Below are 25,667 nucleotides of genomic sequence, written 5' to 3'. Positions count from 1 at the left end.
AGGAAGAGAGAGAGAAGGAAAGAGAGAGAAGGAAGAGAGAGAAAGAAAGAAGAAAGAGAGGGAAAAAAGAGAGAGAGAAGAGAAAGAAAGGAGAGCGAGTAGAGAGAGCTCACAGCTGATGTCTGGCTCCTCCCCTCAGTGCATAATTAAAATTATAAATATATTATAAATATAATTACAATTAAAAATAAAAAAAATTCAACCGGGATTAGAACTCACAACCTCATGCTTCATATGCAAGCTCCCAATCCACTGAGCTATTACCTCTCTTTATAAACATAGGCAGATTTTGTAATCTTGACTTCTGCAGTGCTGATTTATTATTTATTTATTATTGTTTATTTATAGAGCACCATTGATTCCATGGTGCTGTACATGAGGGGGTTACATACAGAATACATGTACACGTTACAATAGACAGACTAGCACAGGGGGAAGAGGGCCCTGCCCTTGCGGGCTTACATCCTAAAGGATTTTGGGGAGGAGACAGTAGGTGGGGTGTAGGTGGGGCGGCAGCTCCGCACGGTGGTGGGGCGGCAGCTCCGCACGGTGGTGGGGCGGCAGCTCCGCACGGTGGTGGGGCGGCAGCTCCGCACGGTGGTGGGGCTGACTGAAGTCTCTGCTGACAGCGCGATTCACTTCATTGTTACTTGGACCTGATGCAGCGCGATGGTGTTCTACGGTGCTGCTACATCTTCAGGGAGCTGAGCTGACAGTGTCGTGTGGATTACGTTGGACCTGGAGGGGTATTTGTGGGTTAATAAAGGGGTGAAAGAGGGGGGTGTTTTTTTGTCTTTTATTCCAAATAAAGGATTTTTCGCTGTGTGTTTCTTTACTTTCACTTACAGTTTAATCATGGAAGGTATCTTGGGGAGACGCCTGGCATGAGTAAACTCATTATTACCCTGATTGCCACCGCACCAGGGCAATTCGGGATGAGCCGGGTAGAGTCCGCTGGGACAGTCGCATCTAATGGAAGCGGCTATTCCGGGCGGCTGCTGGGTGATATTGTTAGGGTGGTGGGCTCCCGATGATGTGGCACTCCCCATCCTGACAATACCAGCCTCCAGCCTTGTGGCTTTATCCTGGCTGGTATGAAATATGGGGGGGAACTGCATTTTTTTAAATTTATTTATTTATTTTTTTATTTTACTGCACGATATAATTAGAAATAAAAAAATAAAAAAAAATTTAATTTATTGACCGGGATTAGAACTTGCGACCTCATGCTTCATATGCAAGCCCCCAATCCACTGAGCTATTACCTCTATTGATAAACATTGGCAGATTTTGTAATCTTGACTTCTGCAGTGCTGACTGAAGTCTCTGCTGACAGCGCGATTCACTTCATTGTTACTTGGACCTGATGCAGCGCGATGATGTTCTATGGTGCTGCTACATCTTCAGGGAGCAGAGCTGACAGTGTCGTGTGGATTACGTCGGACCTGGAGGGGTATTTGTGGGTTAATAAAGGGGTGAAAGAGTTTTTTTTTTTTTTTTGTCTTTTATTCCAAATAAAGGATTTTTCTATGTGTGTGTTTCTTTACTTTCACTTTCAGTTTAATCATGGAAGGTGACTCGGGGAGACGCCTGGCATGATTAAACTCATTATTACCTCAATTGCCACTGCACCAGGGCAATTCGTGATGAGCCGGGTAGAGTCCCCTGGGACAGTCGCATCTAATGGATGTGGCTATTCCAGGCGGCTGCTGGGTGATATTGTTAGGGTGGTGCTCCCCATCCTGACAATACCAGCCTCCAGCCATGTGGCTTTATCCTGGCTGGTATCAAATATGGGGGAAACCGCATTTTTTTTTTTCTTTTATTATTTATTTATTTATTTTACTGCACGATATAGACCCACCCGCCGGTGGCTGTGATTGGTTGCACTGACACAGCTGTCACTCAGCTTGGGGACATGTCTGACTGCAACCAATCATGGGCGACGGTGGGCGGGGAAAGCACGGAATATCTATTGAATAATGAAGCGGCAGCCATTTTCTAAAGAGGAAAAGACACCGCAGATTTGTGACAGACGTGGAGCGAGACGCCCGTGATCGGTGAGTAGGAAAGGGAGAGGGATTGTGCTGGGGATGCAGGACGCATGCAGATAGCAACATGTGCACATAGCCTTACTGTGAAAAGCCACATTTATGGTGATCGAGCCATTCTCGAACGTAACTCGAACTGCCGAACTTTTAGCAAAAAGCTCGAGTTCGATCTCGAGCACCCCCCAAAATCACTCGAACATGAAATTGGCGAACCTCGAACATCGCTCATCTCTAATTATAAGGTCCCCATAATGGGATCCTGGCACTTCATACCTAATCTGTGAATAGGAAAAAGGTGGTGATTATAAGAAAACCCCTTTGATTCCTCTAATGTCAGATGTCTGATCAATATTAAGTCTATGGAATAGCACAGTAAGTCCCAGCGGAGAATTATATAATGTCTATTGCCATCATGGCTTTAACCAAAGTTATCTTCTTTTCTTTCAGGCTGGAAAACTGGCTATTGAAAGAGGCTGGGCAATCAATGTTGGCAAGTATAAGATGTCTTCTTTATTATCTGCCCCATGATAGTAATGTCACTAGACTGATCTCTTGATGGAGAATAATAAAGACTTCCAGATAAAATGATTCCCACATCCTAAGTGTTCTTCAGTCTGTCTTCACTAGGAAGTTAATCTTATGTGAAAAACAAGACACAGCATTCATGTATTTCTACTTAAATAAGTAAGGAATTAAAAAATATAAATATGTCATTTGACATCAAAGATTTAAGATCTAAGTCCCTCAGTTGTGGGGCTTGCAGGCACTCGCTTTGGATACAATGATTGTTCCAGGGTCATGCCTGTCCTATACAATGGAGATTAGCAATTCATATTTATAGGGTTTTTTATTTGACAATAATCTTTAAATTTCTGAGTTAAAGGGAATATTTCATCAAAACATGATCTATAGCTTCCAATTTTTGCACATTACTGTTATTCCTCCTTTATTTTTTAGAGCTATAACTTTTTTTTTTTTCCAGTGATGTAGCTGTATGAGAGAATTTATTTTACAATATAATGTAATCAGAGGCATACATAGAAATCATGGGACCCCATAGCAGAATTTCTAAGTGCCCTTAAAAAAAAGTATGGATTATGTCGGACTAAGGATTGTTTTTATAATAAAGATGGAATCTCTAAATTTTCTTTTTGTTTTATTTCTAATAAAAAAAATGTTTTCCCTGTGTTGTGGTTTTTTTTTTTTTTTACTGTGAAATTCATGAAATAATTAAAAAAAGGGCTTCCCTATATTTTTAGTTCCCAGCCGGGTACAAATAGGCAGCTGGGGGTTGGGAGCAGCTGTACCTGCCTGCTGTACCTGGCTAGCATACAAAAATATGGCGAAGCCCACGTCATTTTTTTTTTGATGGGCAAAAAACTCCTGCATACAGTCCTGGATGGAGTATGCTGAGCCTTGTAGTTCTGCAGCTGCTGTCTGCTCTCTTGCATACACTAGTGAATGGAGAATGCTAAGTCTTGCAGTTCTGCTTCCCCTGCCTCTCCCTCCAGCATACAGTCCTGGATGGAGGATGCTGAGCCTTGTAGTGCTGCAGCTGCTTTCTGCTCTCCTACATACACTAGTGGATGAAGAATGCTGAGCCTTGCAGTTCTGCTCCCCCTGACTCTCCCTCCAGCATACAGTCCTAAATGGAGGATGCCGAGCCTTGTAGTTCTGCAGCTGCTGTCTACTCTCCTCCATACAGACAGACAGCAGACTGCAGCTGCAGAACTACAAGGCTCAGCTTACTCCATCCAGGACTGTATGCAGGAGTTTTTTTTGCCCCCCCCCCCCCAAAACATTAAGTGGGCTTGGCCATATTTTTGTATGCTAGCCAGGTACAGCAGGCAGCTACGGGCTTCCCCCAACCCCCAGCTGCCTATTTGTACCCGGCTGGGAACCAAAAATATAGGGAAGCCCTTTTTTTTTTTTTTTCTAATTATTTCATGAATTGAAATAAAAATAACGTGGGCTTCGCCCAATTTTTGTATCCAGCCGGGTACAACTAGACAGCTGTGGATTGGAATCCTCAGTGCAGGGTGCCCCTGCTGTGGATTGCAGTCCGCAGCCGCCCCAGAAAATGGCGCTTTCATAGAAGTGCCATCTTCTGGCGCTGTATCCAACTCTTCCAGCTGCCCTGGTGACGGGTGGCTCGCTGGGTAATAATGGGGTTATGGCTAGCTGTATATGATCAACTGGCCCTAAGCCCGAAATTCATGGTGTCACGCCAATATTAGACATGGCCACCATGAATTTCTAGTACAGATAAAAAAAAAAACACAACACACAGAAAAATATTTTTATTATAAATAAAACACAACACAATTAGAGACTCCATCTTTATTGAAATAAAGAACCCCCCTCCGCAGTAATCCTGGGTCAAGGGTCCCACGCCATCCAATCCGGATTCAATACCATCTGATCGGTTTGCTGGAAGGCAAAGCGATCAGATGATGTCAGGTTCAAGGGCCTGAATCACATGACACAGCAGCTGATTGTATAAACTGCTTTTTTACAATCAGCTGATGCATCTGTGCAAAAAAAACCCAAAAACTACACACTTCTGTGCAGACTCCTGTCCGACAGCATCAGCTGATAGTTTAGCCGACCGGGCGGTAAAAAGCCAGCCTCACCGCTCGACTTAGTGTCAGCTGATTCCGTCAGGTGACTGCATCAGCTGATCATCGCCAGGTCTGAGAGAGAAGAGAGAGGGGAGCAGAGAGAGAGAAGTGAGAAAGAAGAGAGAGAGAGGAGAGAGCAATGCAGCCTCATTCTGCGAACTGCTCTGATTTTAGAGGTGTGACCCGCGGCTCACAGCTGATGTCCGGCTCCTCCCCTCAGTGCATAATTAAATTAAATTATAATTATAAATAAATAATAATTATAATTTCAAATTAAATTCTTTACTGGGACGGTCGGGACTCGAATTCATGAACTAATTCTCCTTAGGCAGTAGCTCTACCCATTGAGCCACTGTCTGTAATGAAAAGCATAGGAAGATTTGGTAATCTTGACCTCTGTATTGCAGTAGAGAATCTAGAAGTGGATTATTCAGCTACAAAGATGAGCGAGAGAGATGAGTGAGAGAGTGAGATGAGTGAGAGAGAAGAGAGAGAGAGGAAAGAGCAATGCAGCCTCATTCCGCGAACTCCTCCGATTTTAGAGGTGTGTCCCGAGGCTCACAGCTGATGTCCGGCTCCTCCCCTCAGTGCATAATTAAATTAAATTATAATTATAAATAAATAATAATTATAATTTAAAATGATAAATAAATTCAATTCTTTACAGGGACGGCCGGGACTCGAACTTGTGAACTAATTCTCCTTAGGCAGTAGCTCTAACCACTGAGCCACTGCCTGTAATGAAAAGCATAGGAAGATTTGGTAATCTTGACCTCTGTATTGCAGTAGAGAAACCAGAAGCAGATTGTTCAGCTGCAAGGATGGATGGATGGATGGAGAGAGGGATGGATGGATGGAGGGAGGGATGGAGGGAGGGAGGAATGAATGGATGGAGAAATTGAGGGATGGAAGGAAAGATGAAGGGAGGGATGGATGAATGGATGGAGGGATGAATAGATGGAGGGAGGGATGGATGTATGGATGGAGGGATGGATTGATGGAAGGATAGAGGGATGGATGGAGGAAGGGAGGGATGAATGGATGGAGAGATGGAGGGAGGGATGGAGGGAGGGATTAATGGGTGGAGGGATGGATGGATGGGAGGGCAAACACTGGCACTACCGCACTCACCGCACACACGCAGACTCTACTGCACGTATCATCACCGCACAAAAACCGACACTATTGCCCAAATCATCACCGCACACTCAGGCATTACCTCAATGAAGTCTCCAGTGACAGCGCAATTCACTTCAGTTGCTGTGTGGAGCTCCCAGGTGCAGCGGTGTTCTACTGCCGCTCCTGTCAGCTTCATGTAGCAGAGCTGAAATCGTCGTGGGACCTCTGTGGATTACGTCGGACCTGGAGGGGTATTGGGGGATTTTAATAAAATGGTGAAAGAGGGTAGTTTTTTTGTCTTTTATTCCAAATAAAGAATTTTTCGTTGTGTGTGTTTATTTACTTTCACTTACAGGTTAATCATGGAAGGTATCACTGGGAGACGCCTGCCATGATTAACCCCTTATTACTCCGATTGCCACCGCACCAGGGCAATTCGGGATGAGCCGGGTAGAGTCCCGGGACTGTAGCATCTAATGGATGCAGCAATTCTGGGCGGCTGCTGGCTGATATTGTTAGAGTGGTGGGCTCCCCATAATGAGTCGCTCCCCATCCTGATAATACCAGCCTCCAGCCGTGTGGCTTTATCCTGGCTGGTATCAAAATTGGGGGGAACCGCAGTTTTTTTTTTTATTATTTATTTAGTTTACTGCATGATATAGACCCTCCTGCCGGCGGCTGTGATTGGTTGCAGTGAGACAGCTGTCACTCATCATGGGGGCGTGTCTGACTGCAACCAATCATGGGCGCCAGTGGGCGGGGAAAGCAGGGAATACCAGATTGAATAATGAGCCATTTTCAAAAGAGGAAAAGCCGCTGGAGCTTTGTGGCAGCCGTGCAGCTGGGGACGCAGGACGCATGCAAATACACAATGTGCACACATAGCCTTACTGTGAATAGCCACACTTTTGGTGATCGAACGGTAACTCGAACGGCCGAACGTGAAGCAAATCGTTCGAGTTCGTCGAACGACTCGAACACCGCCCAAAATCACTCGAATTTAAAATTGGCGAACGGTTCGAATCGAACATCGCTCATCTCTACACAGGATATCCATTGAGCACCGTCAAGTAACAGGAGAAAACTGCTCAGTTATGTAGTCCAATCTGAAATACCTGATTGCCAGTCCTCCACAGATGTGTGGCTTTAATTCCACACATCCACTGCAATGCCAGCAGTGACCACAAGAGGGAGCCCCAAACTGGAAAAGGGATTCACAACAGTACCCCCCCTTGAGGAGGGGTCACCGAACCCTCACCGGAACCCCGGGGTTTGTCACGATGGGCTCGATGAAAAGCACGGATCAAGCGATCAGCATGTATGTCGGAAGCAACCACCCAAGAATTATCCTCCTGACCATAACCTTTCCACTTGACCAGATACTGGAGCTTCTATCCAGCAATATCGGAATCCAAATTTTTTTCCACTACATATTCCAGATCCCCCTCGACCAACACAAGATCTGGAGGCGCTGCCATGGGCACAAAAGGTTCAACATATTTTTTCAACAAATACTTATGAAAGACATTGTGAATCTTGAAAGTCTCTGGAAGAGCCAAACGGAAAGAAACAGGATTAATTATCCTCGAAATTTTATAAGGTCCAATAAACCTTGGCTTAAATTTCGGAGAAGAAACTTTCATAGGAACATGTCTGGAAGACAACCAGACCAAGTCCCCTACCTCAAACCGGGGACCCACAGTCCTACGTCGGTTGGCAAACCATTGGGCATTTTCCTGGGAGTGGGACAATTTATCCACCACCTGAAAAGGAATAGATACATCAGGCTTCCGCAAGACTGGAGCAGAAGTAAACCTCCTTTTAAGCTCCTGAAAAGCCAAGACTGCCTCTGAAGACCAATTCACAACATCAGCTCCCTTCTTGGTCAAATCAGTCAAATTATTAATTATTACTATTATTATTATTATGGCTTGACAATACTGAAAAAGTTGCCTATGAATTTATGATGGAAAACCCAAAAACTTCTGAAGGCCTTTCAAAGAAGTAGGCTGAACCCAATCATGAATGGCCTGGACCTTAACCGGATCCATCTCAATAGAAGATGGGGACAAAATAAACCACAAAAAAGAGATCTTTTATATGCCAAACAGACATTTTGACATATAATGCATTGTCCCTGAGAACCTGAAATACTGTCCGAACCTGTTCAACATGAGAATCTCAGTCGTGAGAAAAAATCAAAATGTCATCCAAATAGACAATCATAAACTGGTCCACAAAGTCCCGGAAAATATCATTCATGAAAGATTGGAAGACGGAAGGGGCATTAGTGAGCCCAAAGGGCATCACTAGGTACTCAAAATGCCCCTCGGGGTATTAAATGCCATCTTCCATTCCGCACCCTGCTTAATGCGAATGAGATTATATGCTCCGTGAAGATCGAGCTTAGGAAACCAACTAGCACCCGTCACTCTAGAAAACAGGTCAGAAGTCAGAGGCAATGGATACTGATATTTAACCGTGATTTTATTAAGGAGACGATAATTAATACAGGGCCGCAATGAGCCATCCTTCTTGGCCACAAAGAAAAAACGGCGCCCAAAGGTGAATATGATGGTCTAATGTGACCCTCCTCCAAAGACTCCTTAATATGAGTTCACATAGCAACATGTTCAGGCACAGAGAAATTGAAAAGCCATCCCTTAGGAAATTTATAACCAGGCACTAATTCAATAGCACAATCATAGTCCCTATGCAGAGGCAAAGACGCAGCCTCGGTCTCATTAAATACATCCATGAAATCCGCCAAAAAGTCATCGACCTCCCGTGTCTGAGATGAAATGGCCAAAACAGGAGTATCACTATGAACACATTGGCAGCCACAACTAGTCACAGATAAAGAAGTCCAATGAATAACTGGATTATGGGCTTGCAACCAAGGGAATCCCAGTACGAAAATGTCATGCAAATTATGTAAGACCAAAAACTTACAAACCTCCTGATGGTCAGACATGACCCGCATCGTCACCTGGGTCCAAAACTGGGGCTTATTTTCAGCTGAAGGAGTAGCATCAATACCCCTCAAAGGTATAGGAGCATGCAAAGGTACCATAGGAAAACCACAATGCTCAGCAAACCCAAAATCCATCAAGTTCAGGGCAGCTCCTGAATCAATATAAGCCATAGCTGAAAATGATGATAGGGGAACAGATCAAAGAAACCGACAAAAGAAACTTAGACTGTAAACCGCACAAAGTAAACAAACGGGCAAATCGTTTCTCGCGCTTAGGGCAGACAGAAATAGTATGAGAGGCGTCTCCACAGAAGAAACACAGCTTATTACGCCGTCTAAAATCCTGCAGTTCTGCCCTAGAAAGGACTCTATCACACTGCATAGGCTCTGGAGACCGTTCTGAGCGCGAAACCTCTGCACGCATTGTTTTACGTTCACGTAAAGGTCTATCAATCTGAATGGCCAATGTCGTAGAGGCATCGAGACCAGAGGGGACAGGAAAGCCCACCATAATATCCTTTACAGACTCTGCCAACCCCTTCCGAGAGAAAGACGCAAGAGCCGCATCATTCCACTTAGTAAGGACCGCCCACTTACGAAACTTCTGACAATATATCTCTGCAGGTTCCTCACCCTGGATCAAAGCCAATAAAGTTTTCTCAGCTGAATCAATATCAATAGGTTCATCATATAATGACCCCAGAGCCTGAAAAAAAAATCCACAACAGCAAGAGCAGGATCTTCAGGCACCAGGGAACAGGCCCAATCCTGGGGGTCACCACGCAGCAGAGAGATAACAATCTGAACTCGCTGCCTAGAAGACCCTGAGGACTTAGGTTTCAAGGAAAAAAATAACCTACAATTGTTCTTGAAGATCAAAAATTTAGACCGATCCCCAGAAAACAAATCCGGTAAAGGTATCTTAGGTTCTACAGCAGGTGTCTAGGCAAGATAATCGGATATATCCTTAACCCGAGATGTAAGCTGATCAACTCGACCAGCTAATTGTGTGACATCCATAACAGCACAAAATCCTCCACACCACTCAGAGATAAAAGAGGAAAAAACACACAAAAAAAAAATTCTGGCACACTTTTTTTTTTTTTTTTTTCCTTCTTTTGAGTACCCTGGAATCTAGGTGAGGCCGGTGCTGCTGTTATGATTCTGGGACCATGATTTTTGGTAAGGAGATGGATGTTTGAACACCGCGCCAAAGACCACTGATGCAGGAGATGAATTTAACGTGACTTTATTCCATGTTCAGGTCTACGCGTTTCAGGAGCGTCCGCTCCCTTCCTCAGGACAATACAGGCACAAGCAACATCAAAATCAGCAATCAAAGAATGAGCCGAAAACTATATACCTTCCGGTGTGACGTCATTAATACGCCCACTTTAACAGCAAAAAGAAAAAAATCGGCGGGAATTCCATACATTCATTGGATAACTCAGTAACATGATTTCAATGCAAAATCCGCTTTTCCTTATCATAAACATGTCTATTAAAATTATCATAAAACTTCCAGTTTAATAAAAAGAAAAATAGAGTCTCGTGTGATTTGTGACAATTGAAAAAAATATATATATATGTAAAAAATAGTTATATATGTAATATTTTTTTCAATTGTCACAAATCACACGAATGAATGTATGGAATTCCCGCCGATTTTTTTCTTTTTGCTGTTAAAGTGGGCGTATTAATGACGTCACACCGGAAGGTATATAGTTTTCGGCTCATTCTTTGATTGCTGATTTTGATGTTGCTTGTGCCTGTATTGTCCTGAGGAAGGGAGCGGACGCTCCTGAAACGCGTAGACCTGAACATGGAATAAAGTCACGTTAAATTCATCTCCTGCATCAGTGGTCTTTGGCGCGGTGTTCAAACATCCATCTCCTTACCAAAAATCATTATCACAGGGATGACTGCTGCCTTTGACCCAGTATATATACCTGCATAGTGGTTGTGACTTTCACAACTACACTTGGTGAGTAACCTCTGTGAATCATACCCTTTCTGTTTTGTGGGGTAAGACCCTATTGCGCTCTCTTTCCACAGTGTTTTTCATGATTCTGGGACCAAGGAGGATCAAAAAATACGAAAACCCAAAAGATTGGCTAGAACCTTAACGGACTGCAGACCTAATCCTGACACAGAACTAGATGTAGCCGTGGGACGAGCCTACAATGACCTAGTTGTCTCGACACAGCCGGAGAACTAAATATTCTTACATATAGAGATATAAGAAAGCTAATCTGCCTTGGAGCAATCCCCAAAGTTATAGCTAGCTCCCCACATGTAAAGACTACGGTGATATAGGAAAACACAATACAAAGCTAGAAAAACAGATTCAGCAAAGGTGAGGCCCAAACTATCTTTATAGGAAAGGATAGGAAGGAGCACTGTCTGCAGCCGTAAAAACCCTAATAAATACCAGCACGCCTGATATGGAAAAAACCCCGAGGTCACACGACCTCTCCCCCACTATATCAGTACACTTTTACTGGAATCCAAAAACACTAATATAGATGAGGGACTGAATTAATACCAAGCACGACAAAACACATTGCAGAATCATAGAGCTAAGTATACAGACACTCCCAGCAGGGAATGATCCAATTCCACCAAGAACTCCACACAGACAAAATAGGAATCAAGCATTAGTTCTGAGAGGAGTTCTGGTAGTGAGCAGGGCTGGCTTCAGAATGTCCTTAACACACAGGATATCCATTGAGCATCGGCAAGTAACAGGAGAAAACTGCACAGTTATATAGTCCAATCTGAAATACCTGATTGCCAGTACTCCACAGGTGTGTGACTTTCATTCCACACATCAACTGCACCACCAGCACTGACCACAAGAGGGAGCTCCAAACTGGAAAATGTATTCACAACAGAGAACTAATACTTTATTAGAAATAAATACACAGACACACTTGGGGACTCCATCTTTATTACTCCTGTTAAGGGAGCCATAAATTTACAGTGATGCAATCTAATTATTTATCTATCTTAACCTCGTCTGCATCGAAATCATGAGTCATTTGTTAGTAGCATGCATACTATTCTTCCATACAGACCAGAGAAATGTACATGGATCCGCATAGAAAATATGACTGGTTTAATTACGGAAGTTGACACACATTTAAAAGAACTAGTTGGCTAGGAGCCAAGAATACGTAACACGTCTCCTATTGGATAAAATAGTAAACAGCTTAGTCTGTAATATACAATATACTGTAATGTACAATGTATTTCCTCATTTATGTTAAGCTAAGTCAGCATGATTCACTTGTCACATGAAAGTCCAGTCTGTCTGATAAGTCTTATGATGTCTGAATGCAAATATAGGTGTTGGACACAGTTCAAGCACTATCTTAAATCCTGGTTTTTGGATATCTTCATATAACTCTTAATACTCATAATAGTTCATAATCTTGTCCATAACATTCCCCCCTTTGGAGATAGCCAAACGTCTGTCCTTACTTTTTTCCGAGTCTATTGATCTGTCCTAATGCCGATGGTTATCTCACTCGCATACGACATAACCCATCCCTTGTAGATGAATCTCTCCACCCAACAGACTATGCATAGGAAGTCAAATCCTGACCGTATCCTCTTGACTGTCCTCATGGCTATGTTCCACGCTGGCACACATTTTTCAGGAAGGGGGGAAAGTGGAGGTAGTTCTCTCATCAGCTCATCTTTATCACGGTTGGTTTCACTCAGAATCTCATATTCCTCAGTCCGGAGGCGGTAATGGTGGGACATCATCAAAGGTGGGATGCACAGTTATCTTCAGGTTCTCAGGCTTGGATATCATCATCTTGGCACAAAAGTATCGGGTAGAAGAGGGAAGACAGCCATCTCCTGGTCCCAGGTCCGACATCTGTTGTAGTGGGATGCATGGATCTTTGTAAGAAAGAGAGACGGAGAAAGAGATAGAGAGAAAGAGAAAGATTGAGAAGAGCGGAAGAGAGAAGAGGGGAAGAGAGAGAGAGAAGAGAGGAAGAGAGAGATAAAGATTGAGAAGAGGAAGAGAGAGAGAGGAAGAGAGCGAGGAAGAGAGAGAGAGAAAGATCTAGATCTGGTTGGATCTGGAGGAGAAATTCAAGAACGTATATTAGGCAAATGTTTAGTTAAACAAACAACAAGTTTAGTTAAAGTATCTGGGGGTACTTATAAACAGGATTTCATAGGGTCTCAACTTAGTGGTCCCTGCTGGGGTGTGTCTGACACTGAACAATGCAAGAGGAAGACTCTCATGCCCTTGCTTTCTACACTGCCCCAACCTCCCAACCTTCCCTCTATGCTGTGGCTGGTATGGGGTGTGTAGGGTCAGTTCTGTGTTTAAGGTCTGCCATATCTTTTTGGCTGGCAGTAAAAGCAGGTCACTAGCCACTTTTTATGGTCTCCGGGAGCCCACAGCTGCACCCTATCTCAGTCCTCTTCTTCTGAGACTTGCTCTTGTAGGGTCAGGACAATGTTTTCTCAAGACTTTCCATCTTTCCTTTCTTCTTCACATTGAGGTCATTTAAAAAGCACAGATTGACTGACTGTTTCTGTGGTAAGTGGTCTTGGGGCTTCTTTGGATGTTCTGTCAGTGAGGGCACTTCTTACTGCTTCCCTTGACTCCTCCAATGTAGGCCTCAACCCTGCTCACCATGACTCTATCTGGCAATAGCAAAGCTCCCATCAGTTCTTCTATGGCCTCATGGCGGCGTACAGTTCCATTGGCGGTGATCAAGTCTCTTGTCTTCCATACAGAGTAGATGTTGGCTGCCATCTCGCAGGCTTCAGTGAGAGCACATACCTCTGCTTCTTTTGCAGACAGAGCAGTCGCTACCCACATGCCTATCAGCACAGCGTCCTCTTCTACCACCACCATACCCGTATGGAACTGTCTTCTTGATCCACATCTTGATCCATCCGCATAGGGGTTAAGTCAGGGTCCAAAAGTGTATCCGTCAGTGTATCGAATCTAGAGGTTCCTGCCTCAGCTATGTCAGAGTTTACTACCTCTTCCACCAAGGTGTCAGAGGTGGGACACACCCCCTTGGAAGAGGGAGAAGTGTAGCAGGATTAAGGACCGCACATCGGGAGATGGTGACTTTGTCAGGGAGCAGTGATGTCATACGGGCATTGATCTTCAACTGGTGCTTTAGGTAGGTGTTCAATCTGGCTGAGTAGTATTCAAAGGGCTGCTGTCTTCCTCCATGGCAAACAGGTAGAATGACTTCTGGGCTGGAGATGACGTGATGATACTCTTCAGGTGGCTATGAATGCAGCACATCTGCATGTGGGGTGGTCTTGTAAGCTGTTAGATTCATCTCTATACGTCTTGCCTGAAAGGGAGTGTCTTGGTCCTTTACTCTATAATCAGGAGTTACCAGCTGTAGTTGTTTGCATATGGGCTCTCGGAGACCTGATACAAAGGACTATACCCAGGTTTGTAAGAAAGAGCGATGGGTGTAAATTGGGGTCAGGAGAACACTGACATTCTAAAAACTAAGATCCCCTAAAACCCCGGGGGAAAAAAAGAGCACAAGAGTGTTTGGTAACTAACAAGCAGCACCCCCCTGACTATATACACACAACTAGAAATAGCAGTGGAGCGTGCCTACTCTACCTCTCCCGTGCTGACCCTGTAACTGGGGACCCTGCACTCTCCCTCATCCCTACGGTAGACCTAATGGTGGTTAGGGCCAAACCTCCAGCGTATCCCTATCTCCTGACAGACCCTGATAACTAAGACACAAAGGATCACTGGGTGCTGCCAACAAAAACCCTTATATACGCCAACTCCTGATGAATAAAATCCCCTTAGGACCACACGATCCTCCACCCTCTATATCAGGGAACTAGTGTGCAAGATACCAGGCAGGATAACATACAAGCGAGAATATCTCTAAACTAGGCTAAGCAGCAACTGCCATAGGCAGAAAAATATTCACTGTCCACCAGGACTAATAGTGAGCAGTCTATATGGTCTAATAAATTGTATACTAGGTACAGCAAATACAAATATGCGAAAGTGAAGGGTAAAGGTTTCCACAGGACTATCAGCAATGTCCTTTGTTAAGGTTCATTAGTGGGAACACAATGGTGTACAACTGCATTTATGGCCAAAAATGTAGTGTGGATTTCAGGTCCCTCCTCTGCAGCCTCTGCTGCATCAGCAATAAACAGAGCAGTGGCTTTTGGTCCTATGATGGCGGCTGAAAACAAAAAATAGGGAACTGGGTGTCGGCTAGACTAAAATGGTGTCAAAAAAGGAACTATGTAGTGACTAGGATGAAATGGCCACTAAAAGAGGAAGTAGGTGTTGGCCAAAAATGGCATCTGAAGAGGCCTGGGAGGGAGGGACATGGGTTGTGCCATCTACATTCAGGAGGTATTCAATCTGTCACCAGGAATATGGATTATACAGGGACCCCTGGGCTGACTCTGTGACTAGGACCCTGTGCTCTCCCTCATCTCGACGGTAGACCTAATGGTGGTCAGGGCCGAGCCTCCAGCATATCCCTATCTCCTGTCAGACCCTGACATAATATCCCCATACCATACCCCACTCCAGGGCTGGGCAAAACACAGAGTGACAGGAATAAATCTACATTCAGGACAGGAAATAATGGGGTGGTCTTACGTGGACACAGTGCTCCATAGACAGTACACAAGTCCAACTTATGGAAAAGCTTATAGGGTGGAGGCCGGTGCTGCTTCTTTTTTTTTTTTTTTTTTTTAATCCAATCAATTTTTATTGTAGGAAGTTACATTACAAAAAGGAGAAATTCAGGTATCATTGGCAATAATACACAAAGAGAACAACGCTGTAACATGTGGTAGTATCACCTTTGATTATGATTCACATTTCCTGTCACACCACCAACAATCATGTCTGATGCAAGTTGCAACTTTTTTAGGTTAATCAATACCCAATACGTATAGAGTCAACCTACCAATTTACTCTTTAATCCTCAAACGAGGGTTCCAAACAACGAGAACCAGAGAGTAAGAAAGGAAGATAAGAAAAGGGAGGGGGGAGAGAGATGGGGGGGGAGAACCATGGATGGTTGCAAGGAGGCAACCAGGGAGGAGGGGGAGGTAGGGAATTAGATGGTGTTTCGGGGTAGCCCGAGCAGTAACAACAGAGATTTAAAGACCTTGAATATTGACATGTGGTGCGGGTGAACTCCCTGCGTAACACTCTCTTTGACCCTATTTGACCCATTTTTAATTATCAACAGTTTGCCCTGGAAACAGATGCCTGACAGGGGATGCATATACAGAGTTTAGCCACGTGTCCCAAATCTGAAGTATTTTGTTTTTGGCGCGGATGGAGTGAGCCAGACAGAAGAGATTAATTCGGTTATATAGTTCAACTAATGTAGGTGTCTTTGGGGATTTCCAATGCAAACTTATGCAATATCTGGCAGCAACTAGAATGTGAACTAATAAACCCCTGGATTCCCAAGAGAACTCCTCTATACCCACGATTGAAGTTTCATCAGGGTTTTGTGAGAAATTTTGATGGGAAGGCATCTGAGCACATACAATATTTTGGGTAAGAAAACCATTTTAAAGGACTGTATCCTGGCCATCCAGGACAATGATATTTTTTCATACCTTCCCAATTCCTTTTCTAAATTTTGGATCAGAGGTTCCAAATTTTCTTTAATTAACATCTGCGATGGTGTCAGCTTAATACCCAAATAAGGTATCCCCCTGTTGCACCATTTGAATTGAAAGGCCCCCTCCAGCGCACTCCTGGCCTCTACCGGTACATTAAACGGCAGTATCAAAGACTTTGCCGCATTAAGCTTATAATACGACACTTTAGAAAAGTTCTATAATGTGTTCACCACTGCTGGAATCGACACTGCAGGGTTAGAACAGGAAATTATCACATCGTCTGGGTATAAACCAAGTTTATGTTCAAATTCCCCAACTCTTATACCACAAATGGCTATGTTTTTTCAGATAGCTTCCGCCAGAGGTTCTACCACTAAAGCAAAAATAGCGGGAGACAATGGACACCCCTGGTGGGTGCCATTACTTATTTGAAATTTAGATGACAGAAACCCCGATGCCAACACTGACGCATTTGGGTAAGAGTAGAGGGCTAGAATGGATGACTTGATTTTTCCCAAGAACCCGAATTTTGTTAGAACTCTCTCCAGGTATCCCCAGTGCACCCTGTCAAAGGCTTTTTCAGCATCAAGAGACAGGAATGCACTGGGTTCACCCGATATCTCCACCAGTCCAATCAAGTCAAGCATCCGTCTGGTGCCATCCTTAGATTGCCTGCCTGTCACAAAACCAACTTGGTCTGGAGCCACTAAGGTCGGGATCACTTTATGAAGTCTATCTGCCACTAGTTTGGCATAAATTTTAACATCACAATTTAGGAGTGAAATGGGCCTAAAATTACCCGGGGTGTCTGCAAGTTTCCCTGGCTTGGGTAGCGTGATAATAATCGCTTCTAAGTTGTCTGGGGAAATTGACCCTTTATTTTGCCAAAAATTGAAGGTTTTTTTTTTTTTAAAACATCTTTTTATTGAATTTTAACCGAATTTCTTATACAATCTGCTCTTATACAAAGAACATTTCATTGATGACATTATAATCAAAACAGTCCCGCCCACCCCTCCCCCCGCTCTGCGTGCGACCAGAAGCAACTTAAAATGGTAACTTATGCAATTGGTATGTGTCCATTGAGCAGTTCAAGAAGGTACCAAGAGGTCTGTCCAAACTGAGATTTAAGTCTATCCTTAAGCACTGTAGCCAAGTTAGGTATAAATAAAGACCATGTTTCAAAGAAACGCTTAGTCAGCTTCTCCTTATTCGACAGTGCATCCAGCCAGTCCATTTTTAATATGAACATTAGTTTTGTTTGGATAAACGCTAGAGAGGGTGCTTCAGGATTTACCCAGAGATGTAGGATACTTTTCCTAGTGGCCGAGGCCCAAATAGTTAACATTGCCCTGGTACCTCTCGGAAAACTTTGTTGAGCCTCCTCCAACATGTTAAAAATCGCCCACTGTGGTGTCAGAGCAAACTGAATATTGTATGTGTTTTGTAAGACTGAGTGAACGCTTCTCCATACTCCCTGTATCTGAACACAGTCCCATAAGTGGTAAAACAGGTCAGTGTCTCTTATGCCACATTTAGAACAAGAGTATAAGGCATTTGTGTCCATTTTTGATTGAATTTTTGGAGTAATATATGCTCTATGTAGAATCATCAAGGCCATATCTGTGTAGCTACTGGACAACAGAAATTTACGTTGCAACAGCGTGGCTTGTAAAAAATCCTTTACCTCGAACTCTGGCATGTCTACCTTCCATTTTGCTGGACCTGTTGTTTTCCCCTCCCATGTCCAAACTGTACGCAACATTGAATAAACCTGACTAGTCGAGGACGCCTGGCTTCTTGCCCTCCTAAGAAAGTTATCCACACTTCCTCCAAGATCTCCCTTTGGCTTGTCAACAAGATATTTTTGTGCCAAGCTACGCGCCTGAAGAAAAAGAAAAGGCTGACCCACAAAAGCTGGAAATCGGTGTGCCGCCTTCTCGTAAGAAAGCAACGACCAATCAGGCTCCATTAGATCTGCAGCATAAGCACAACCCTGCATTGACAATGTTTCATAAATCCTCGGAGGGCGACCCTGGAGGAATCTCGGATTTCCAATAAAGGGTTGAAATGGGGAACTTGAAGTGTTAATTTGACCAAGTTTCCTCACCTTCCTCCACGTTTGTATAGTATGCCATAGTGTTGGATGATCCCTAACCTCACTCGGTATTTCCTCGTTCCCTAAATGCAGCAATGCTGTTAACGAGACTTGTGAACATAGCTGTTGTTACAATTGTACATTGGCAAAGTGAGATAAATTGAAGGTTTTTAACATAAAGGGGGACAGAGTGGATGTAAATTGTTTGTAATATTCGTATGGCAGCCCATCGGGGCCCGGGGCAGAGTTAGACTTAGTCATTTTGATGGCACCTAGGATTTCATGTGTAGTAAAGGGAAGACTAAGTTCCTCTAATTGCTCATCTGAGACCCGGGGAAGATCCAGGGTGTCTAGGAAACCCTGTTTATCCACTTGAGTCGGCTGTGACGTATTGGAATCATATTTTAGATTATACAGGGCCTCATAGTATTTCGCAAATGCTTCTGCTATTTCAATGGGATGTCTACTGATTGTTCCGTTTGGGTCCCTGAGGAATTCTATTTTAGATTGAATCTCACGTTTTTTCGTCCTTCTTGCCAATAAGGACCCCGCTCTATCCCCCATAGCATAAAATGTCGATCTATTTTTTTTAAGATTATGTTCGTATTTTTGCAGGAGTAGGGATCTTAGTTGGAATCTATAGGTTACAATTTCTTTAGTCAAGTTAGGGGTTGCTTTGGCTTTATTCAGGGATTCAAGGTGATGAATACGGGTTAATATATATTTAATATCTGCGTCTTTTTGCCATTTTTGGATGGAGGCTATTTTTATGAGCTGCCCTCTGACTACTGCTTTATGAGCAGCCCACAGGGTCTCGTCAGAAATTTCCCCATTATTATTAAGTTTGAAATATTCTGTTAACACTGACTCTACTTCATCATGTACCTTCTGCCTACCAAGCAAGCTGGTATTCAGTCTCCACCTAGTGGAATTTTGAAAATTAAAGCTACCCTGAACAGACAAAGAGATCGGCGCATGATCTGTCCAAGTAATTAAACCAATATCAGCTGCCCCACAATTACTTATAGATTTGCTGTCGACCAAAAAAAATCAATTCTACTGTATGAGCGATGCCTGGAAGAGAAGAATGTATAGTCTCTTTCTGATGCGTGCAAATATCTCCAGATGTCATGAAAATGGAATTCATTGATGAGATGCTTAAGTTCCTTAGCATGTGGGATGCTGATGTTGGAGCAATCCATGGAGCGTATAACAGGTATATTAAAGTCTCCACAGATGATTTCCGCCCCTGTGGCAGTATCTTTGAATGCTTGGAAAAATTTCCTAGTAAAGGTCAATTGTGATGAATTTGGGGAGTAGACCGTTGCCAAGGTATAAGGGATGTTGTTGATATAACAAGACAAAATAATATATCTTCCATCTGCTCCATAACTGACATTTATCACTTTAAAGGCCACTGAGTTCTTTATTAAAATGGCCACTCCTCCTCTTTCTTTTGAGTCATTAGCAAAAAAGGTGTGTTGGAACCTTGGATGAAGTAGCCGTTTATTATCTGTGGAAAGAAGGTGGGTCTCCTGAATGCACGCTATATCACAGTTAGATGCCTTCACCTCTCTCCACATCATTGACCTTTTTGCTGGGGAGTTGAGTCCGTTCACATTAATAGACAATATCTTAATTCTCATATTGGAGCCGCAGGGGAATTTGAATTCCTAGGAACGCCATCAGGGATGAGAGGGGCTAGACCAGCAAGGAATTGGGAGAAATTTCCCAAAAAAATTAAGGAACATGTGTGAGAAGAGGAACAAAAACAAAAAAAAGTTCCAACAACACCGGTTTGCCCCGAGTAGGGTGCCCGGTGTATAACCGCTCGCCATAGGCGAGAACATCAGGGTGGCTACGTGACATCCCGTGTCACAGGAGCAGGGACAGCAGGTGCCATAAACACGAAGGAGTCCCAGCTAAGCTACTGACCATTCAGGGTTAATCCTGTCTGGAAGGCCTCTTTGATTCTCCCGCCCACCAGGGTTTGGTGGGTGGGCTAGTCCCCAGTCATCCAGCAATTTGCCCAGCTGAGGAGTGTGACATATGTGAGTGCCTCCATCTTTGAAAATTATCATCTTCACCGGAAAACCCCACTTGTACTTGATGTCTTGATCTCTAAGTAGTTTAGAAAGGTGGGCAAATTCTCTTCTTTTATTAAGAGTTGCAGCAGAAAGATCTGGGAAGATTTTTAGTCCCATGAAAGTGTCTGGCAGGGCTGGACGTCCCCTCAGTGTGTGCAGCACAGCTTCTTTTTGTTTTATAGAAATGAAGTCTAGCCAGGACATCTTTAGGCAGAGCTGGATCTATGCCTTTGGATTTAGGGACTCTATGAATCCTGTCCACTATTAGGTATCTGGTGTCCCATCCAGGGAGTATAAGCTGCAGAAACTTGTGGAAGTATTCCTGGAGGTCTTTATCTGCTACTGATGAGGGAATCCCTCTGATTTTTAGGTTATTTCTTCGGGATCTGTCCTCTATATCACTGATTTTAAGTTTTAGTGCCTCCACCTCCTTTTCCAAAGCTGTGTTAGCATCTATCAGATTGTTATGTGATGTTGCAAATTCAGCCATTTTAGTTTCTACATGCTCTGTGTGATCACCCAGAGACCTGATTTTCTTCCTTCAGCTCTCTTACTATTTCTCTGAGATCAGCCTGCAGGGAAGCCCTCAGCGTTTTCAGCAGAGATTGCATTGTTTCCTCTGTCAGAGGAATGCCTGTGCTGCCTCTCAAGCAGCCTGTATCTCCTTGTGAGGAGTGGGGAGAAGCTGAGTGGGAAGCCAGTGCCATCTTGCTTGGTAAGGAGAGATCCCTATCCCGGGGGTAGAAGTCTGTCAGTTTGGCTGGAGTGCCAGTTTTTTTAGGTCTCCCCTTAGGCATCGCTGGGGGCTGGGGTTACTCGCACCTCCTGTAGCTGGTAATCCTGTTTTCTGTGAGCTGATAAGAGCTGGTTTATCCTGCTTCAGCACAGAGCTCTCCTTCAAGCAGCCTTCACCATCAGCGTGCAGGCCACGCCCCCGGCGGTGCTGCTTCTAATAATGGGCCTGGAGAAGCCATTTTCACAGACAGGTAAAATACACATAGCGTAGTTACTAGATTCAGAATTACATTTCTTCAAATCATCTCAAAACTTTCACTTTCGTTGACGTTCAATATCACATCCTGTACCTTCAATCAATTCTCATCTAATCCCCCCCATTGGGAGAATTCTCTATTTTATTTTCCAACATGCGTCTCACCATCTGTCACTTACAATTAAACTTGCTGGTCTAATTTGACTTCATCCACAGATTTTCAAATAGAAAACTAACACTTCATTTTTTCAATTTCAATATTCCTACGGTGTTCTACATCTCAGTGCACAACAATAACAGAACAGCTTAATCCAGAAAGAACTAGGGCACATGTCAAACCAGTGTCACATGGGTGGTAAGAAATTACACTCACCCTCACTATACGCCAGCTGTTGTTGATACCTCGAGTACTAGCAAAATCTGTTCACACTACATACACCTCATGAGGACGGTCCATCCAAGTACTAAATAACTCTGATTAAAGCCAAGGTTAAGGATTCTCTCTCTAATGCTCCTCCTACCTAGGCTTGCGGAGAACACATTATATTCCAGTATTCCACCAGATACAGTCAGGGCTCTCAAGGCACTATCAAGGCACTCACCATAACTGTGTACCTGGACCCTCAGCCTTATCAATTATTGATTATTGACCGGACACGTCACACATTGGTGTATATCGCAGTCTATTTACTGCCACATGAACAGTTAACTACAAAGTACAAGTTTCCTTTTCATTTTTTTTTCTTCAGTCAAAGAAACAACTGCTATTATACCGTGAACACTTCCTCATTTTTGCTACAATGCCAGCGGAGCACAGAACTTCCTGTTTTCCACAAACAGGTCTGCTATATTCTTTTCCGTCTTCCAGACAGTCAAAATAATGAACCAACACATTGATTGACATAACAATAAAAACACTAGATATACCAATACCATGCAGGTGGCTGAACTCACCTGTATTACACACTTACACATGTAACCATATAACCTGGATCATACCAGAAGTCACCGTATATCACAACTTCCTCATTTTCCTCTAACGCTAACTCAAGAAAAACGAAACTTGGAACTTCTGCTTTTTCCACAGGACAGACAAAGACACAAAACACCTACATTTAACATTATGCAGACGTATTAAGATAAAAAAAAATGACCAGGTTCGACTAGGACGTTTATCTCATTCGACATGGCGGTCATTAGGTGTCTAGACTAGGACAGCCCCTCCCCCTCCAAATGGCAGCATGGTAGACCAGGTAAGATAAGAACATTTTCTCACCTGTTTGTGGAGTGTGCAGTGAAGGACTCCCCTCTCATGTCTGCCGTTTGGAAGCAAAGATAACATGGCTATCTGTCGTCCAGATTGTTCGTCCTAAGGTACGTTGGGCGCCATTTGTTAAGGGGGCCATAAATTTAAGGGGCCATAAAGATCGTGTTATCTCGATCTCGATCTTTACAAAACGATCGGGCGAGTCTCCCCGATCCCGACCATCGGGGGGATTCCTCATCACTAATGATGACCCTACTGTAACCCCCCTTCAATGACCCTGGCAATGAATGTTGACCCCCGACACAGTAAGATCCCCATCTGTGACCCCCCCACATGACTCTCTGCACACTATGATAGACCCCACACAAACCTTCACACTGTATATATGCTTGCATACAGTATAATGGCCCTCTAATAACTATACATATACAGTAGAGACCAAAGGTTTGGACACCTTCTTATTCAAAGAGTTTTCTTTATTTTCATGACTCTGAAAATTGTAGATTCACATTGAAGGCATCACAACTATGAATTAACACACGTGGAATGAAATACTTAAAAAAAATTGTGAAACACTGCAAATATGTCTTGGTGCTCCTGGTTTTCCTATTAGTGATTGGGGGTGCTTAGCATCCCAACCTTCTATGATAAAAACCTCTGATATGTTGCTATCAATATACAGGAATGCTTCATCTCTATTATGAATTTCACCATAAAGGAATGTTACACCTTTTTAGACTTTTTTTTTTTACTTTAATGCATATTTTTGGGGCTTAAAATAATATTTCAAAAATTGGTATTTATTAATAATGTGGCTCTGTTTTGCCTTTTATAATCACTGTGTTGCAATGTCTATTGGCTGCCTGCAGACTGGGCTAACTGAGATTTTGTCAGCCTTCTATAACAGTCTGGTGAGGATATCTGTAACTCATTCCTCTGCCTTTTCCTGAGCCCTTTTCAGCTGATTTATGACCACAGACCATATCAAAGAAGACAGTACAAGTCAAACTGTGCAAACTTTTTAATGAAATCCAAATGCGAAAATAATGTTTAGCCCCAAATACATGCACAAAAAAGTCCCCAAAGGTGGCCAATTCCTTTAACTTACACTTATTCTGAAATTATTTTTTAAGGTGGAGGCTTTCATCATTGTTCCAGTGACAAAGGAGGAGGATTTTGTGCATATGCTGACATAACGTTAACTATCAAGGTACAGTACAAGAGGCATTACGTTGAAATGGTAGTTTATTTGAAAACTTTATTATCATAGATCATGATACAAATGATAGTTAACGCCATATGCATAAAAGAAAAGATATATGAACTTTCCACTTTCGGTGGTACCTGCTGATCATTAAATTTGTATGTCAGCCAATAAGGACTAGAGTTGTACAGTGATATGAGGAGAGAGAACATCAGAAGTAGCGGATGGATGAAACTGAGGCTTTGGAAACCAAATCAACTGTCTGCCTTCATTTCAGATTCAGGAAAGAAAATAAATAGACTTTGGTTGCATTAGTGTAAGCAGATGGTTTGGTGCAACAACCCAGACAATGAAGAGATGGTGGTGAAAGAATGGTTTATTACGAGGGGCTGCTAAGTCTCTGGCTTTACCCAGAAAGAAACAAGATAGGATAATTAAACTTTACATTTATTCCACATACTCTCCACCGATGACAACACACTTCTTACATTGGTATTCCAAGTTCTGTAAGCCTAACAAAAAGAAGCATTTCGGTTATGTCTCAAACCAGGCATTCGTAGCAGCATTGGCATCATAAATGGTGTGAAATTTGGTACCCTTGAGGTGTTTCTTCAGGTTTGGAAACAGAGGATAGTCAGAGGGAGCTAGATCTGGTGAATACGGTGGATGGTCACCAGCTGAAAGCCCAGCTCTGCCAGTGTTTGGCCGTGGTCGCTTGAGCAGTGTGAGTGGAGGCGTTGTCTTGCAGAACAAAGATTCCTTTGGACAGCTTACCGCGCCTTTTGGCCTTCAGAGTTGACTTCAATTGGTCCAAAAGTTCAATGTAATACCTTGCATTGATCGGGGAACCCTTTTTAAGGTAGTCCACTAGCAGCACGCCCTCCTTATCCCAGAACACAAGGAAAAAAGTTTCGGGGGCAGCACTCAAAGGTAAATGGTGCTCAGGTCTATGGAAGGCATCCGCAATCCAAATGAAGAAAACGACCGACACTCCTTGTATTCTTTATGATGACAAATCTTTAATCGGCGCCCTGAACGTCTTTGGACAAGGAGAACCACTGTGCCTTCACTCTTTTTTTGACTGCTCCTTGTTTTCAGGGTCGCACAAATAAATCCAGGTCTCATCCATAGTGACCAGTTGATCCGTGACGTTTTTATCAGTCCGGGAAGGTTTCACTCGCATGCTTCTCTGATCTATTGTCAAACATTTGGGGACCCACTTTGCAGATGCTTCCTCATGTCCAAATGTTAATGGATAATGACACAAACACGATCACGGGAAATCCCTATGATGTCTGCTATTGCTTTAGCTGAAACTTGTCGATTCTCCAGTATGAGGTTGTGTGCAGCATCGACGATCTCCGGAACAACAACCACTCTCGGTCGTCCAAGATGTTCCTCATCATTGTTGCTGAAGTGGTCCGCTTTAAATTTGGCAATTCAGTTCTAAACTGTGGAGTATGAAGGGCATTGATCCCCCAATGTCTGCAACATATCACTATGAATATCCTTTGCAGACTTTCCTTGCAGAAACAAGAATTTTATCACTCCTCTTCTCTCAGTTGCTATGAATATTGTATTAGACTCTGCCATTTTGTTTCCCCGCGTTTGCCGTAAGCAACAAAC

The 25,667-nt window shown here is 43.3% G+C and overlaps 1 protein-coding gene across 2 annotated transcripts in view; it reads left to right on the top strand.

The window, feature by feature from the left end:
- Positions 1-25,667, top strand: part of HDAC11 (histone deacetylase 11) — a 209,595-nt gene that overhangs the window by 105,954 nt on the left and 77,974 nt on the right. For both annotated transcript variants that reach the window (XM_075320631.1, XM_075320630.1), the window contains exons 5-6: positions 2,499-2,541; positions 23,971-24,047. In XM_075320631.1, coding sequence (XP_075176746.1) covers positions 2,499-2,541; positions 23,971-24,047 — 120 coding nt within the window. The remainder of the gene's footprint in view (positions 1-2,498; positions 2,542-23,970; positions 24,048-25,667) is intronic.

Source organism: Anomaloglossus baeobatrachus, chromosome 8 (assembly GCF_048569485.1).
Source record: "Anomaloglossus baeobatrachus isolate aAnoBae1 chromosome 8, aAnoBae1.hap1, whole genome shotgun sequence".
Taxonomy (NCBI): Eukaryota; Metazoa; Chordata; class Amphibia; order Anura; family Aromobatidae; genus Anomaloglossus; species Anomaloglossus baeobatrachus.
This window is presented reverse-complemented; position numbering and strand designations above follow the sequence as displayed.